This window comes from Notechis scutatus, chromosome 1, assembly GCF_049901735.1.
Source record: "Notechis scutatus isolate UNSWTSFEM ecotype Mainland chromosome 1, rNotScu1.2, whole genome shotgun sequence".
Taxonomy (NCBI): Eukaryota; Metazoa; Chordata; class Lepidosauria; order Squamata; family Elapidae; genus Notechis; species Notechis scutatus.
Window position 1 is genome coordinate 291997507 of NC_142009.1, and position 17126 is coordinate 292014632.

Below are 17126 nucleotides of genomic sequence, written 5' to 3' on the forward strand. Positions count from 1 at the left end.
ACCTCCTCCTGCCGCTGCCACTAGCCCGGTTGAGAACCTACTTCTGCGCCGGCCATCCTTGCCGCAGCAAGCTAGAAGACTGAGGAGGACCCTGGCGTGGTTGACTAGCCAACTTGCCTGTCTCCTTTTTGGTAAGTTGCTTTTTTATATTTATGTATGTATTTATTTTTTTACTATCTGTTTTTGTTTTTATTAATCATAAAAACAAAACAGATACTAAATAAATAAACACATAAATAAAAATTATTTTACTGTTCATCTTGATGTCTCTCCTTTGCTTAAAGAAACATCAAGATGAATAGTAAAATAATTTTTATTTATGTGTTTGTTTCTTTAGTATCTGTTTTATGATTAATAAAAACAAAAACAGATAGTAAAAAAATAAATACATACAGAAATAAAAAAAGCAACTTACCAAAAGGGAGACAGGCAACTTCTTGTTACATTGATGTTATACATTGTATGTTTCTGCTTAAATCAATATATAGCAACATCAATGTAACAAGATGTTGCATGCATACATAAATGGATTTTTTAAAAAAATAAAAGTGTTTTTTTTAACATAAACAAAACAAACATAAACATAAACCATCTTCAGTTACATAGTGTGTTGTCACTTGTGCACAATCTCTGCAGTCTTTCCCTTCCAATTTGCATTAATCCTTATATCATTAATCCACTATATATATTTATATTATTACTATTATTAATTACCTACTAGACTACTAATATTACATCATTTTATGTGAGCAAATCACCATTTTTACTTAATCTGCTTTATAATGTTCATTTCATCATCACCAGTCTATTTTATAACAATATATCCTTACTTTACCTTACCTCTGTAATTCTATTATACTTATATTATAAAGTATTATAAAATATTTCATAAATGAAAAAGCAAAGCAGAAACAAATATCAATAAGTACAGCAGTGTAACAGAAAAATTATTTAAATTTATTTGTATTGACTTATTTCTAATTTTGTTAATTATATCAACATGTTTATAATTATCAACCTTCTGTATTTAATTCATACATAGCAATGATCATTCTCCATCTAATTTCTACCTCTTATCTCTATCCATTTCTGCACATTGTAATTTTTTAAATTTCATTTTCATCTATGGGGATCTCTTCGTTTTTCCACTATTGTACAAACAATTCTAGCTGCTGTTAACACATATAACATTAAATATGTATTGTACTCCTTTTATGTGGGTACCAACAAAATATTTCTGGTTTTAAAATTTAAATCTATATGTTGCTTTATCATTTTTGCTAACCTGGATACTATATCCTCTTGAATAGCTACACTAGCAGTGCCGAATACTGAATTCATATATTCCAGTTTTTTAAACTGGGGAATAAATTTCAGAAAAAGAATTCAGTATTGCTCTGTGAATGTGCCTATCAATTCCATTTGTAATCTAACTTATTAGATGATTTTGTACTATTATCTTTTTTTTGTACTATATATATCTGCATAACGCTGTAAAAAGCTTCAATATATTTTTAAGTTGCATTCTAAAAAGGTTAGGCAACCAAACATGGCTTCCCCTGGCTTCTCTCTCTCTGCTATTGAGAGAGCATTCCATTAGGGACTGTTGGTCCAGGTAAGTTGTCTTGGCTAGGAAAGATTTTTGTGCCGCTACTGGCACAAAATAACAAACTCCCTTGGTTTGTTAATAGTATTTCCATTTTAAGTGTTTCTTTTTCAATTAATCAATTGTAATTATGAAAATATCAGCCATTCTTTTATATACACAGTGCAACATCTTTTTTATAGACTGTCATTTTCAAATCCACTTTCAGTTCCGTCTCATTTTTGTCTGGTGAAACTTGTTCCTCTTCCATAACATCTTTTAAACACTAACTAGCTATAGTGTCAGGGACTCTTAAAAGTAACTGAGTATTACTGATCTCTGTTCCTCGCCTGCTTTCTTCGCTTGCCACTGCCTTCACCACTCAACTTACAACAACAATCGAGTCCAAACCACTGTTGGTTTTTTTTGCAGCATATTGCCAAGATGAAAAGGCAAATGAGTTTGTCTGCTTTCTTCGGCAAGAAAACAAAAGGAGATCCAAAAGAGTCACAATCACAACCATTGGAGTTTGAGGAAAGCAGAGCCAGCACATCATCCATTAAAGAAAGCGGAGCCAGCACACCATCCACACCACGACCAGAGGAAAGAGCCAGTACATCATCCACACCAGGACCAGAGGAAAGAGCCAGCATATCATCCATCGAAGAAAGCGGAGCCAGAACATCATCCACACCACGACCAGAGGAAAGAGCCAGTACATCATCCATCGAAGAAAGCGGAGCCAGAACATCATCCACACCACGACCAGAGGAAGGAGCCAGCACATCATCAGGTACTGGAAGAGCTAAATCAGACATTGAAGGGAACCTTCCTGACTGCTGGACACTGCAGCAGTACAATAATTTTAGGGAAAAATATGATGGACTGGACGTTTCCCATAAAAAATTAGGTTGCAAGTATTGCAGAAGATTTGAAATTTTGACCAAAGAAAAAAGTGTCCACGGAGCTAAGGAGTGGAAGAATTACCAAATTGAACGATCAGGAAGGAGTAAAGAAATCCAGCAAGCTTCCCTCAGAAAGAAATTGAAGGAACATTTCTCATCTAAGGCTCACAACATCTGTACAGAGAAGTTAAAACAATGTGAGCAGGATGTCATAAGCAAAGGCCTGGAGAAGATGAGTGAGAAATATCTGGGTAGTACATGTAGAGTGTTTATTACAGTGTATAGTCTGGCACAAACGTGCAGACCATTTTCATATATAGAAGATCTGATTGAGTTACAAAAAAGAAATGGGAACAGGGTTGCATTCATGTAGAACTGCAGTTGCAATAGTAGATTTCATTGCAAAAGATATCAGGAAACATTTATTTACCAAAATTATTGAGAAAACTCGCAAAATCTTTTTGATAATTGACGAAGCCTCAACAATATATTCCAAACCAGTTCTTATACTGTACTTAAAAGTTGAGGGTCCAGCTTTCTCACCAACAATTTTCCTTGAACTAGTAGAATTAGATAAACAAGATGCAGAGACAATATATTGTTCGGTTATAGGAAGTTTGAATAAAGTTGGGTTTAATAGAAACTATCTGGAGAAACATTTAATTGGATTTTGCTCTGATGGAGCCAGTGTTATGCTTGGGAGAAAATCTGGGGTAAGCACTAGGATTGCCAAAGTGTTTCCAAATATTATAATATGGCACTGTTTAAAACATCGTCTGCAACTTGTTTTAGATCAGTGGTCCCCAACCTTTTTTGTACCAGGGACCAGTTTCAAGCACAAACACTTTTTCAAGGACCGGGGGGTGTGTGTGTGAAGAATCCGAGTTTGGTGGTTTGCTTGCAGACGTTTCATTACCTGACTAGGTAACATCTGATGTTGTTACCTAGTCGGGTAATAAAACGTCTGCCAGCAAACCACCAAGTTCAGGGAGCGCCAATGCCTCCTCATTGCAACCCTGAGCGACAGATATTCTCTTCTATTGGGACATTTAAAACGGAGGGTTTCAGCTGCAGATTCAGCAACTGCGCCGGGCTGAGGAGCGCCTTCAAAACTGAGTGCTGGGCGGTGGCGGCCCACGGCTGTCTCCGCGGCTCAGGACAAGTCCCTGCAGGACGGCTGAGAAGCCCCGCCTCTTGGCCCTGCCTCCCTCAGCCTCATCCCTCAGGTGTCTGCCTCGTTCTTCTCTCAGTCGCTCTCTCGCTCCTCCACCAGCCCAGGAAGAAACTGCTTCAAAGAAGCCGGCAGGGTGGCTTTTCCTGTCGGCGCAGCTCCTCCGAAGCGCCCGTTCACCCCCACCCTGCCGCCCGCGGTTCAATCCAGTGCTCCGTTCTGTCTGCCTGCCTTCATTTCTGGTGGTTTCGGAGCGCAGCTCCTCCGAAGCGCCCGTTCACCCCCACCCCGCCGCCCGCGGTTCAATCCAGCGCTCCGTTCTGCCTGCCTGCCTTCGTTTCTGGTGGTTTCGGAGCAGCTTCGGCTGAGAATAATAACTATTCGCCTCTTTTTCTCAGCCTGCTCCGAAACCACCAGAAACGAAGGCAGGCAGGCAGAATGGAGCACTGGATTGAACCGCGGGTGGCGGGGTGGGGGTGAACGGGTGCTTCGGAGGAGCTGCGCCGACAGGAAAAGCCACCCTGCCGGCTTCTTTGAAGCAGTTTCTTCCTGGGCTGGTGGAGGAGCGAGAGAGCGACTGAGAGAGGAACGAGGCGGGAGGAAACCGAAGCCGCTGAGCCGGAGAGCAGGACAGGCTTCGGTTGCTTCCTCCCTCCCCTTCTCTCCTTTGTGTTCTTGATCCCTGATCCCAGCAGCATTCACCGAAGGCGAAGAAAGCCGCCATTTTTATTTTATTTTTTATTTTTATTTTCTTTGCGGCCCAGTACAAAATGATCCACGGACCGGTACCGGTCCACAGACCGGTGGTTGGGGACCCCTGTTTTAGATGATTCTATTAGGGAAATAAAGCAAATCAATCATTTTCAAATTTTTATTGATAAAATATATTCTATTTTCCATCAATCGAATAAGAATCTAATTGAACTTAACAAAATTTCCGAACAACTTGAGATTGAAATGATAAAAATTGGTAGAGTTTTTGGACCAAGATGGGCTGCCTGTAGTTTAAGATCAACCCTAGCTGTGTGGCAGGCTTATCCAGCGCTACATCAATTTTTCTGTTCAAATAAAAAATACTCTGATATGGCTGCCCGCCCTGAAAACTCATATTTTCTCACTGATTTGGCCTTGATGACTAATGTGGTATCTGAAATATCTCTCCTTTCTAATGCATTGCAAGCGAGAAACATAGACATTATAAAGGCTGAAAAACTTGTGCTAAGATCAATTAGATCATTTGAAATGCTTATAGAGGAAAAGGGTTCATACGAAAATAAGGTTGATGAATTAATTACTTCAGAAACCTTTAAAAATATAAATTTTATACAAAATAATTGATTTGTGGGACTTCCTCGTGAAAAACTTATACAAAGCATTGTAACTAATTTGAAGAAAAGATTGATGGATTGCAAATATTTAAAGACAGGCTGCCAATTTAAAGACATTGATCAATTAAAATTTCTAAATTATTTGGAGCCAGATTATTGGAACATTGAAGAAGTGGTGGTTCCATGGAGAGCAGCTGAAGGACAATTGGTTGCATTTGGTCAAATTTTCAATTATGAAATCAATATTAATGATTATTCGTGATTTCATAGAAAATGTACTAAAAGATTCTAAAAATTATACAATTCCTTGCAGCATTAAAAAGGCTAGAGATATTAAAACTATTGCAGTCAGTTCAGCAGAGGTGGAAAGGAGCTTCTCACAGATGAACATAATATGTTCAGAAGGCAGAAGTCGCCTTATAATTTCCAATATTACAAACCTTCTGACCATCAGTCTAATTGGCTTACCTGTGCAAGAATGGGACCCTGTTCCTATAGTAAAGAGGTGGTTACTGGCACAGCTGATGATGCTCGTGTTAAACACAAGAAAACTGTAACTCAGGACGATAATAGAAAAACAATTTGGGAGTACTTTAAATAAGTTTTGTTTTTTGTAAAGTTTTGTTATGTAATAGTTTTTGATTAATATTTTAAAATGTTGTAACAATATAGTTTTGTGTACCTTTTTATTATTTAAGCATTAAAGACATGACATAATAAACTACCTTTTGTTTTGGTATATCTTTTTTAATACTTAGTCATTAGGGCAAAAAACGTGATGAGTTGGCCTCGCCCAGCCCTCTGCAGCCCTTCCCGTAGCTGCCTGCGCCTCGCCTTGCCCTCTTCAGGGTTCGCCAGGCCTTGGAAACTGGCAAAAAGCACTTGCTAAGCAATTGGCCACTAAGCGAGCACCTGGTCATTAAGTGAGGACCACTTAAATTTGGGTTGCCAGCCACATGGCCACCTGCCCGGGCCTTGCCTGGGCCTCCCCAGGCCTTGAAAACTGGTAAAAAGCACTTGCTAAGCAATTGGCCACTCAGCGAGCACCTGGTCATTAAGTGAGGACCACTTAAATTTGGGTTGCCAGCCATATGGCCACCTGCCCGGGCCTTGCCTGGGCTTCTCCAGGCCTTGGAAACTGGCAAAAAGCACTTACTAAGCAATTGGCCACTCAGCGAGCACCTGGTCATTAAGCGAGGACCACTTAAATTTGGGTTGCCAGCCACATGGCCACGCCCATCCATCACATGACCATGTAGCCATGCCCACCCCAGTCACATGACCACGTAGCCACGTCCAATCAGCAAGCCACTCCTACCCCCAGTCACATGACCACCAAGCCACACCCACAAATTAGGCCACACCCACAGAACCGGTTGTTAAGAAATTTGAATCCCACCCCTGGTTATGACCGCAGCCTCAATTTGCTGGCCAACTTAGCACATCTGTTTAGAGGAGAATGTGATGGAATGTATAACAGACCTTGGGGAAGTGAAGGAGGACTTCCAAAAAGAGACACCTCAACTCTGGAGAATGGAGAAGCTTAAGAAAGAGGCACAAAGCAACTGTGCTTTACTTATTGTTAGGTATAAATTGAGCAGGAGAATTTCTCTGATAGGCTTCCATGATTCTGTTATATCACCCTGCTAGCAACATTGATCTTTCCAGAAACCAAGTGGTTCTTGTTTCTTGAGTTTGTCAGGTTTGCAGGGCTTGACAGAGGAAGGTGTAGCATTTGTAGCTCTTCTACTTTCGTACCTTCATTCTCGCTACTGCTGTTGCCTTATTTTAATAGCAGTGTTTAATAGTAGTTTTGCTATTCTTTCCTGGAGATGAGTGGTGCTGAAGCAAGCCTTATGGCCTTTGTTTTCCTCCCAGAGAGGAATCATGGAGCTTTATTTTTGCTATGTATCTAGGCTTTTTTGTGGGATTGAATTGGAGGAAAAGAACAGTGTTATTGTGTTAATTGAATTCATTCTTAAAAGTGTCCACATATTTATGGCAATTGTTTTATATCATTAATGCCATTTCTGTGGCAGTCATTTTGAAACTGTGCTCTGATACTGAAAAAGCTGAAAATGGTTTCTTATCCCATAAAAGATTGTACCATTTCATACACACTTTTCCTTTCCTCTCTCCTTCTCTTCTTCCGCTGCCCAAGAAGTCTTGCATGCTCTTTTTGGATCAAAACAGCACTTTCACCCAGGGATTCTGCAGGTTCTCACCTATTTGCTAGAACCGGTTGTTAACATTCTAAGCAGTTCGGAGAACCGGTTGTTAGAAGAAATTACTGGCCTAATCCTGTAAGGAAGGCAGGAAGGAAACATTCTGGTGTTGCTTACAGAAACTGCCTCTCCGTTAACCCTTATTACATTCTTGGCAGGACTAGGCTTCCTGTCTCAGGAACTTCTCTGGAGTTATTTTTCCCCTCTTTTGCTGGTACTTTGCTTGTGTGGAGTGACCATTCAAAGTTACACTGAAAAAAATGACATGGCTGTTTTTCACCCTTACGACTGTTGCAGAATCCCCACAGTCATGAGAGGCCAGGCGAGGAGATGCATGCCTCGATGTGAGTGATATTGAGTTGGCCATGCCCAGCCAATAACATGACCGCCAATAACATGACCACCAAGCCACGCCCACCAACTAAGCCACGTCCACAGAACCGTTTGTTAAAAAATTTGAATCCCACCCCTGCTTTTACCCCACTCTACTTATAGTTAGTTGAGGCTGACTTAGGTTTCAGTAAGTGAGTCAGTGTAGTTTTAGTCTTAGTCTTTCCCCCTCTTACTTTGTGTTTCAGGAGACCATCATGAATGCAATGGGTACTGAGAGGATTAGCCACATCATTGGTGATTCCTGCCAAAAAGAGTAAGCACCTGGGCACAGTAGATAAAGATCTAGAACTTGGGGGTTGGGCAGGAAGCAAATATTCATTAGTTTAAGTTTATTATAATGTATGTCGTAGTTCAAATATGAAAGTCTGTCCGTGGAGGCATCCATAGGGAGTGTTGGGAAAGGGGCTGAAATGATGAAAGCAGTAGCACACTGCAAGCTCCAGCCCTTTATATGTATATCATAGTGCTGCCTGAATATGTGAAAGCATCAGATCCTGTGGGCGCTTCTTCTCATAATAAAGAATTAGATTTGTTTTTCACTTTATAGGAATGCTGAAGGAAATTGTTTCAGCATATTTCAGCGAGCAATGGCTGTGTTTGTTTGACTACCCACCCACCCCAATTCATTTGGACTAATTCCTGTTCCAAAAGAAGGTCGCAACTGTGGCCAAGAAGGCCTTCACATAGGTTCTTCCAGGAAGCCCTTCAGATAGCCCTTCAGATAGCCACCTGTCTCTTGTTTACTCTTGATTGGGCCACTATAATGTGTGGTACATGGGACTGTCCTTGAAAACCTCTCGGAAGCTAAAATGACCCAGATTGCAGTGCAGTGGTATGTAGTAATGTGTGTTTGTTAGTTTAGTTTACGTAGTTAGTTAACTTTATTGTCATTGAACCTCGTACAATGAAATTAAATGTGACCTTCAGTGTACATTATAACTAGAAAAATAAAACACAAACACACATCCTTCACATTCTATACAATTGAATTGAAATTATTACGGTCCACACACGTGTGTCCCTGTTGCTTTTGAGATGCACTGGCTGTCAGTTGGCAATTCAAGATGCTGGTTGCTGCCTCTTCATGTCATATAGCTTGGTTCCTTGAGGGACCACTTGTCTCCTGCTTGTTCAGTGAGATCAGCTATTGAGGATACACTTTGGATCCTATTGATTAAGCAGTGTCATGTTGCTATGCCTTCTTGGCAATAGCTGCTGTTATCCTACAATGACATCCCCCCTGATATCCACATTCTTCTAATCCCTTAGTTTTTCTGCGAGTTCTTGTCCTCCGAAGTCTTGGATTGAGATGTGGTTGAGTCCCTTTGATTTTTTTATTCTGTCTTCTAATCAGTTGGATTCTTTTTCTTAGATATAGGCTGTTTTCCTTTCATTGGTAAGCTACCCAGAGTTGTTTAAATCAGGCAGTCCTGAAATTTAAACAAATAATAAGGAGCTGCCATTTGAGGAAGTGATAATGTATTTGCCCTTCTATATTGACACAGTATTCCTGTTCCCCCCACCTCCTTTTAATAATGGCTATTGGACTACTCCCTATTAGTTGAATCATATACTTTAGTTTTTTTAAATGTGCATGTATAAAAAAAACACAAAATCCCAACACAAATAAACAAAAGGGATGTTAATGCTAAATAGTATAGCTGCTTAGTTATAATAGAAAGGATACCTTAGTAGTAAACATTTCAGCATTTTTGAAATAATATTTTCCTGGTGTTAGATTATCCTAATCATAGGTTTTTGATGGGTGATATACTGAAATTTACCTTTCTAAAAAGAGAGTATTTGTAATACCCTAATAATCTCATCTTGGGTGAGTGTAAAGATAATGTGGCTTCCTGTGGATGTGCTCCATTGGATTGAATTTTCTGTCATCCATTAATATTTAGATTAATTCCTATTGTCTTATAACTTTAGCAAATCTGCCTAACATGGATATTTAATCTTTTTCTTTTCTTCTTTATGCATCACATTTTCTTTGTTTCTTCATTTCTTCCAACTCTATTCTCCTGCTCCGTTCAACTTCATCTCTCCTACCATCTCTAGTTTCTGGTTGCCATCAATGGGAATGAGAGATCGCAACCAGGTAAGCTGGCTCTACTTTGTATATTCTCTCATTTGATTTCTATCTCTCTAGAAAGAACAAAGTGCTGGCTTCCACTTTCTTCCACATTGCAGCCTGGGTCCAAGAGGTAAGGCAGCCCCATTTTTTGGTCCAGCAGACCACTATGGCTCCTTGTACCAAATAGAACCCCAAAATGTTAGCTTTCTACAATTTTCTTTGTAGCTGCAAATGTTATTTGCATGTTTCTGTCAATTCTTCTGTATTTATGACTTTTCAGTCTCTATGCAGTCTCCTAATTTTTCCACTTTCTTACCATATTTTATAGCTACATTTTCAATCATGCTAATACCTACTTACATACAATTGTGAAGCAGAGAAACAGGAATTCTAGTTATGATATTGTTTTATGATCATATAGTGTTTACATCGATGCCCACTGATGTCAAAATCTCAACAAACTTATACCTGTTATGTGTTTAATTTCTGAGTGTGCAGATTAGTTCATGTACCACTTATGCTAGTAAAATGAAATCATATTTCATCTTTTAATAGAAAAGCAGCTCTCATTTTCAGTTTTAATCAGCAGTGCTTGTTCTGTTCAGTACCAACCCGTTTTGTTTCACTCTAAATAATGTTAAAATTTTACCAAACACTCTTTTTCTGAACTCACTTTTGTTTTACATATCTAGGACTGTTGAAAGTCAGATATTACAATCAGACCTTTTTTGGGTGAATTTGTACTTTCTAGACCACGGGTATCAAACTCGATCGCGTTACGTGGTGTATCGCAATATTTTTTTGCCTTTATGAAGCCGGGGTGGGCGTGACCTGCGTGTGCTGCATCTGGCCTGCGGACTGCCAGTTTGACACCCCTGTTCTAGACAGAGAGACAGACAGATGCAAAAGAAAGGAGAGCTCCTTTATGAATCTGAGGGAAATGTCCTCTTTACCATATATTTGGATATTAGAATCTGTGATCAAATGAGCTAATTTAATGGGATTATTTAATTATAGCAGGCTTGAGCATTTATTTTTTCTAGTTGTTTTTGTTACAACTTACGCTTCCTTGGTAGAAAGATCTTGTAATAATTGAAGAATGTTGTCTTCAAAATTAAAACAAGAATTTTTTTTTTTTTGACAGAGTTAATTAGGAAGGAGATAGAAAATGGCGTTAACATTAAAATTTTGCAGGACTAATGAAGATGGAGTTTGTAATATGATCTTTATGTTTTTCATCACTGTCTTTTGTCAGAAGGCATTTCTGAAGATAGAGTTGATCTAAAAATTAAGCAAGGCAGTTGGGAATTGCATGTTTGAATGATTTCCCATCTTGAAATCTCCAAATGAATATGCAAATTTGACTTATCAGATAGAAATATCTAAGGTAAACTACTTCTAATATACACCCAGAGAAAAGTTTTTAACATACGAGAATATGCTACTGTATTGATTTTACTCTAAGGACGGCTGTGCCACTTGCTTTGCTTAATGTTTGAACAGCTCACAGCTTTTAAAAGAACTTCAGTCACTGCTTTGTGTTCAAGAAGAAAATCTATCTGTGAATAAGTTTTGGTTTTCCAATAGCTCATATACAATAAATAAATAAATAGAGTATACCTTTTTAATTGTTTCTGATAAATAATTTATTCTGCTGGTAAAGCTAATACATTCAGTTCCTTATGTCATTCTTAATAACAGCTTCTGCTGTTATGTTATGTCACTCTGTCAGTGTTCTGTTCGTAATATTAAAGAGGCATTTATGACAGTTTCCAAGCTGTCAGGGCTCATGACAAGGTTGTTAACCGATTTGTAAGAAACCGTGTACAAATGAGAATAGGGTTGATAGCCAAAAAAATAATATTTTCCAATACTCTGGAGATACTGTATCTTGGAGATTTGGGTTGTGAAGATGAATTCCTGATGTTATCTTAAAACAGGAGAAAAACATTTGGTTCTCAACTGGTTCTCAATTGGGGCAAATACGTTAGACGCACAATTGGTAGATGTGGGATTGACTCAGAGTTCACTATACTGGATGATACCATAAATAGTCATACACTTTATAGGATTGAATTCAAGCATCTTTTTTCAGATGATATAACTTGGCATGTTATTAACTACCTGTGTTTTAAATTTATAGTTTAGTCCATTATCTCCACTGTATTCCTTGGATGTTCTTGCTGATGCTTCACACCGAAGATGCTCACCAGCACACTGCTCAGCCAGGTAATCACATGCTTTGTTTTCACATCACATGGAATGGTACTTTTTTGTTGGTTTTGGAACATATAGGTCTGAAAACATACAATATATTTATCCAAAATTTCATTTCTATCATTTCTAAAGAGAACCTTGGATGGATATCCAAGATGAATAATAATCATGAAAGTAAATATATGATAGACAAGAATTTTACAAAAGCAAAAGAGCTTTGTACAAGAAAGCATTAAAAGTACTCACTATAATGAAACACAATCATATTCACACCCATTATTCTATGGCAGGGGTGTCAAACTCAATCCCATCATGGGCTGTATTAGGATTTTGTTTGCTTATGAGGGGTCAGGGTGGGCATGGTCTGGCCATTGCAGCTGACTGGGTGGGCACGGTCAGGATGGGCTGGGCACAGGCCGGTCCCTCGCCATATCTGGGATGGCCCCATGGGTCAACTCTGGCCCTATTGCAGGCTGATCTGGCCCGTGAACCACGTGTTTGACACCCCTGCTCTACGGGGAGAAAACACCATGGGATGTACCTTTATTAGGACCAACCAAATATTTATAATGATTATTTGATCAAAATGCATACAGTTTTAAAGAACTGTTCAGTTGACAAGATGTTACAAAAACCAAGGGATAGGGAAGAAGCAATGACATTCAAGAATTAGTTTAGCAGTTTTAATTTATAAGGCCTGCTGTATGACTTTTTGGAAAGAAACGGCAGAAAAAAGGTGGCTCCATGAAAAGTGGAGCCGATGACCATGTGGGATGAAAAGCCAGCAAGTAGACCAGCTCTTCATAATTCCTTTTCAGAGAAGGAGAGGACTTGAGATCACCCAGGAGTAACTCCAGACAGTTGCTGCTCATGAGGAGACTGCAAGACAGTAGTGCCTGACCAGTTTAGAGATCTGCAAGATGAGGAAATAGCCATCTTGTTCAAAACACAGTTGGCACCCTTAAAAAGGCACTAGTTTTGTATACCTCATTTTCTAATCACTTTTAGAAATTACTTGTTACTGCTTTTCACTTATTAGGAACCTTTGGATTGACAAGCTTTTCAGTACTGAGTGAATTTCCTTCAGTCCTTAGGAAAATAAGCTTTAAATGAACTTAGGTTTTTTTTTAAATAACCAGCAAAAGGATGATTAAAACTTTGATTTAGAAAGTTACAAATGGAATAAGGCTCTAGACAAATTTGAAAAAAATAAATAAATTGGGAATTGATTATAAGAATCTTTCCCGTGGGAAAATGCCTTTGTTTTGAATTTAAAAAACATGAGATTAAATGTTTAAAATTGAACACTAGAGGGAACTAGAAGCAGCTAAAGATTACAATTAAATGAGAATATCACTGAAATTTGACTTACAGAACGAAGCAAAATATTTTAACATTGGACATATTGAAGGATATTTTTGAACATTGGACCCAGAAATTAATTTTAAGATATAGATAGATTATGCTTAAAATTTGTTATGGAAGAGGAACAACTGTTATCTGACAAGCTTAATATTGATTTGAAAGTGGATTTAAAAATGGCAGGCTACAAGAATGACAAGGAAATAGATACTACACAGAATATACAAAAGAAACCTGCTGTTGTCTTAATAATTAAAAGGGATGTACCAATAAGAAATTGAGAGAGTGACCTGATAATTTTCCTATATTGGATTTTCAAAAGAGGAATTTTGTGAGAAGAGACAAAGAAAAAACGAAAAGAAATTAAGTTCGAGGACATTAGTTGAACGGACTAAAGATCAAGATGTTAGAAAAGGAACATATACAATGTTGGTTTACTTGGTTAAGATTAAAATAGATATGTTGTTTATCTCTGGTAACACTTAATGGACTCTATTAACCAAATTTCAGTCTCCAAATTTGTTGCATCATGCATCACTGTTCATGTACTATATTCTATTCACATATTCTATATTTCTGTTAATTCTCTTGTAAGAATCTGAATTTTCAATTAAAGGTACAAAATATTCAGTCCCCCCAAAAAAAATAACACTATATTTAGCATAGTCTTTTCTCAGTTAAATAAATGATTTTCCTCTTTCACTAAATGAAAGAAACATGAATAAATAATTTTCAGAAATTGCAGTTAGTTTTGGTTGCAGTTCTCTATCCCACTCTATTTTACCAATTTGTTTCCCAATTTTTTTAGACTGCCATTTTTTATTTTTGCTAGTTCTGCCTGCCTTTGCCAGATGTATGATATTACTGGAAGTACTGCTGTCAAGCAGATCCTGGAGGGAGGGAGGGAGGGAGGGAGCCTTGTATCATAGCCCATATTTTCTTTGCCTCTCAAATGGTTTATGATTCAGTTTATTTTGGTAGCGTAGTGATTACCTGGTAACCCACTGCTTCATTTAAACAGAGCCGCCAGCTAGATTGTTGCATACGAGGCCACAAGTGTGCAAGGAGGAGCTCTTTAGTGTCAAGGAGATGGCTTTGTTGAGGTTTCCTTGGAAGATGCAGTTAAAAGACTGTATAAATTGTACTATAGCAAGATTTCTTTTCTAGATTTCTGTCTGTGATGTGTTGAGACTTCTCTCAAAGCATTAGAAGCAGCACTGGGAATTCCACACCCATCATTAGAAGTACTCTGCGTCTGTGTGTGTTTGGTGGCTGTTATCATTAGTAGTATAATTTTATTTTCCAATGTGAAGAGAGTTTTCTGCATTTTTTTTTGTCTCTTTCCCTGGAGATGGTTGGTATATTAATTTGCTGTATTGCCTCCTGGCTGTTCCCAGGCTTTTTTGATTCTACATCATGGAATTTTAATGGCCTGCTGCCTCTTGGGAGGCATGTGACGGAGAGCATCTCAGGGGCTTCTTTTCCTTCTCTTCACATGCCTGTAATTGCTGCTCTTTAAGGGCACAAAGCATTTACTAATCATGCTTGCCTATCATAACTTCTGTTTTCGACTGTGCTCTGCAGTAGAAAACATGAAGAAGTTGGCAGTGAGCACTTTTCTCTGCACTGTTTTTTTGGTTTTGAAATCTATGAACCGCATTGTGGCAGCAGATTTGATTTTTTTCTTCCCCATGTTACTGAGTATTGTCTAATAATGGAATGCCTCCTTTTGAGGATGATTACAGCTTTCCTTTACACAGGTACTGTGCTAAAGCAGTGGCCCCCAACCTTTGGGCACCAGGGACCAGTTCCTTGGAGAGGTTTTTCCGTGGACCGGAGGGAGCGTGGTTTCACATACTGCCTGCATCCTGTGGATAGGGCTTTGCTTGTTTGCGCATCCTGGTTGGAGTTGGAGATCCCTATGCTAAAGTTCTAATGAGCCAACACTCACAAGGAATGAAGTTAGCGTCATTCCTGTTAATGTTCAGGAAGTCCCTTAAGACCTGGCTATGGGAATCCCAAGGGACCAGTGAAATGTTTAGATGGCTCTATCACTGTGGCTGATATTCACTCCCCCTTGGGCCATGTGGTTTTTATATTTAAATAATGACTGTTTTGTAATTTTAGTAATAATTGTTTTTATAAATTCATTGCCTTAATAAATTGCATGTCATCCATCCAGAGTCATATTTTTGCAAGATATATGGCTGAATAAATGTAATAAATAAATAAAAGATAAATACCATGCTTAAATGGTAAATTCCCAAGCAAAGCCAGTGCCTGTTGAATCCTTTACCTAAAAAACAGAGAAAAGTAATATTTTGGACTCATTGGATGGTCAGTTGAATGCATAGTAGGTGAAAATAATATGAACATTTGGCTCTGTCAATGTAGGCAATGAAATGAATTCCTGGGACAATTACCTTTGTACTCCAGAAAATGTCTCTGGTCTAAAGGAAGATATTAATTGCTTAGCCACTCAGAAAAAAATCTTCACTTGTCCCTGCAGGTAGGTCTGTTAGATCAGGGGTCGCTAACCTTTTGGACCTCAGGGACCACCAAACTCATAATTTTAGATCCCAGGGACCACTAACCGGTTCTGTGGGCGTGGCCAAATTTGTGGGTGTGGCTTGGTGGTCATGTGACTGGGCATGGCTTGTATGTATATATTATAAATATTTATATAAATATTGAATTTTTTATTAGAAAAGAGCAACTTTTACCCCAAATCAGGCAAAGCAGGCAGACAGATTGAGTTGCTCACAGAATCACAGATTCATTCAGAGATCTATCTATCTGCCATTGGCTAGCTCAGTCTGTCACATAAAATTTGCTTGCAAGCAAACTCACAAAATTAACTCACAACACACCATGCATGTAAATATTGATTTTTTTTATAAATCAGGTAAAGCAGGCAGATTGAGTTGCTCACAGAATCATTCAGTGATCTATCTATCTGCCATCGGCTAGCTCAGTCTCTCAAATTTGCTTGCCGTGAGTCTGCACTGAATTTGCTTGCAAGTAAACCTTCAGTCCTAAGGGAGGTTCGGCTGTGCTGAGCCGAAGATCTAAAGACTAGCTAGAAAGCAAGAAATCCAACCATTTCCTGTTTCCTAGCTAATCTAAATCTCCCAGCACAGCAGAACAGATGATGGTTGGAAAAAGGAAAAATAGCAATTTAGCAGGCAAGTTTACTGGGTAAGGGGTGAGTGGGCGGGGAGGGTTCCCGCGGGCCATGTGGGCGGCGCAGGCTTCTGTTTCTGCGCAGCCTGGATTAATTGCTTTGTGGGGGTGCTCTGGGGGTGAGATTTCTCTGTGGCCCACCAAAATTTTCTCACGGCCCACCGGTTGGCGACCGCTGTGTTAGATGGTGGTACTGTGTTACGTGCTGCAAAGGTGGAAAGAATTAATCACCTGGGTAATTGTTAATTAATTACCCATACATTTTGATTATTAGCTTTGTATGGCTGTGTTAAGGGGCAGGAGGAAAACGGTGGAATTTTTGTTTCACTAAGGCATTTTATTTGCCATTCTGGAGTAGACAAGCTTTTGAATTAGATGTAATTTTTATACCTGGGCACTTGTCCATGCTGTATAATGAGCTATTTCCTGGATACAAATATGTGATTATTGAATTGATTGGATGAACACTGGTTTCTATGTGCAGTGTGCAGATCAGACATGGTTGTTCAGCTATCTGGTGTCATTTCAAAGAGGCAGAAGAGCTCTGTTCTCACTATTAACTTTGACCTTTGAAGGCATCAGAAATAGCCCCAGGTGGTACCTCAAGGCTTAGAAAAGGTATCTTTTATGCTGCCTGCTGTGGATGCAGTGTGTACAACAGCAATAGCTGAGCTGAA

At 38.9% G+C, this 17126-nt stretch overlaps 1 protein-coding gene across 14 annotated transcripts in view; it reads left to right on the forward strand.

Annotated features, from left to right (window-relative positions):
• The window catches only part of GPATCH2L (G-patch domain containing 2 like), a 50431-nt gene that overhangs the window by 22795 nt on the left and 10510 nt on the right, over positions 1-17126 (forward strand). For 5 of the 14 annotated variants that reach the window (XM_087951945.1, XM_087951946.1, XM_026664380.2 and 2 more), the window contains exons 6-8: positions 7793-7860; positions 9672-9711; positions 11831-11916. In XM_087951945.1, the coding sequence (XP_087808071.1) occupies positions 7793-7860; positions 9672-9711; positions 11831-11916 (194 nt within the window). Of the gene's footprint in view, positions 1-2017; positions 2989-7792; positions 7861-9671; positions 9712-9762; positions 9818-11830; positions 11917-17126 lie in introns of those variants that run through there. The other 9 variants (XM_087951948.1, XM_087951947.1, XM_026664382.2 and 6 more) reach the window with 3 other exon arrangements.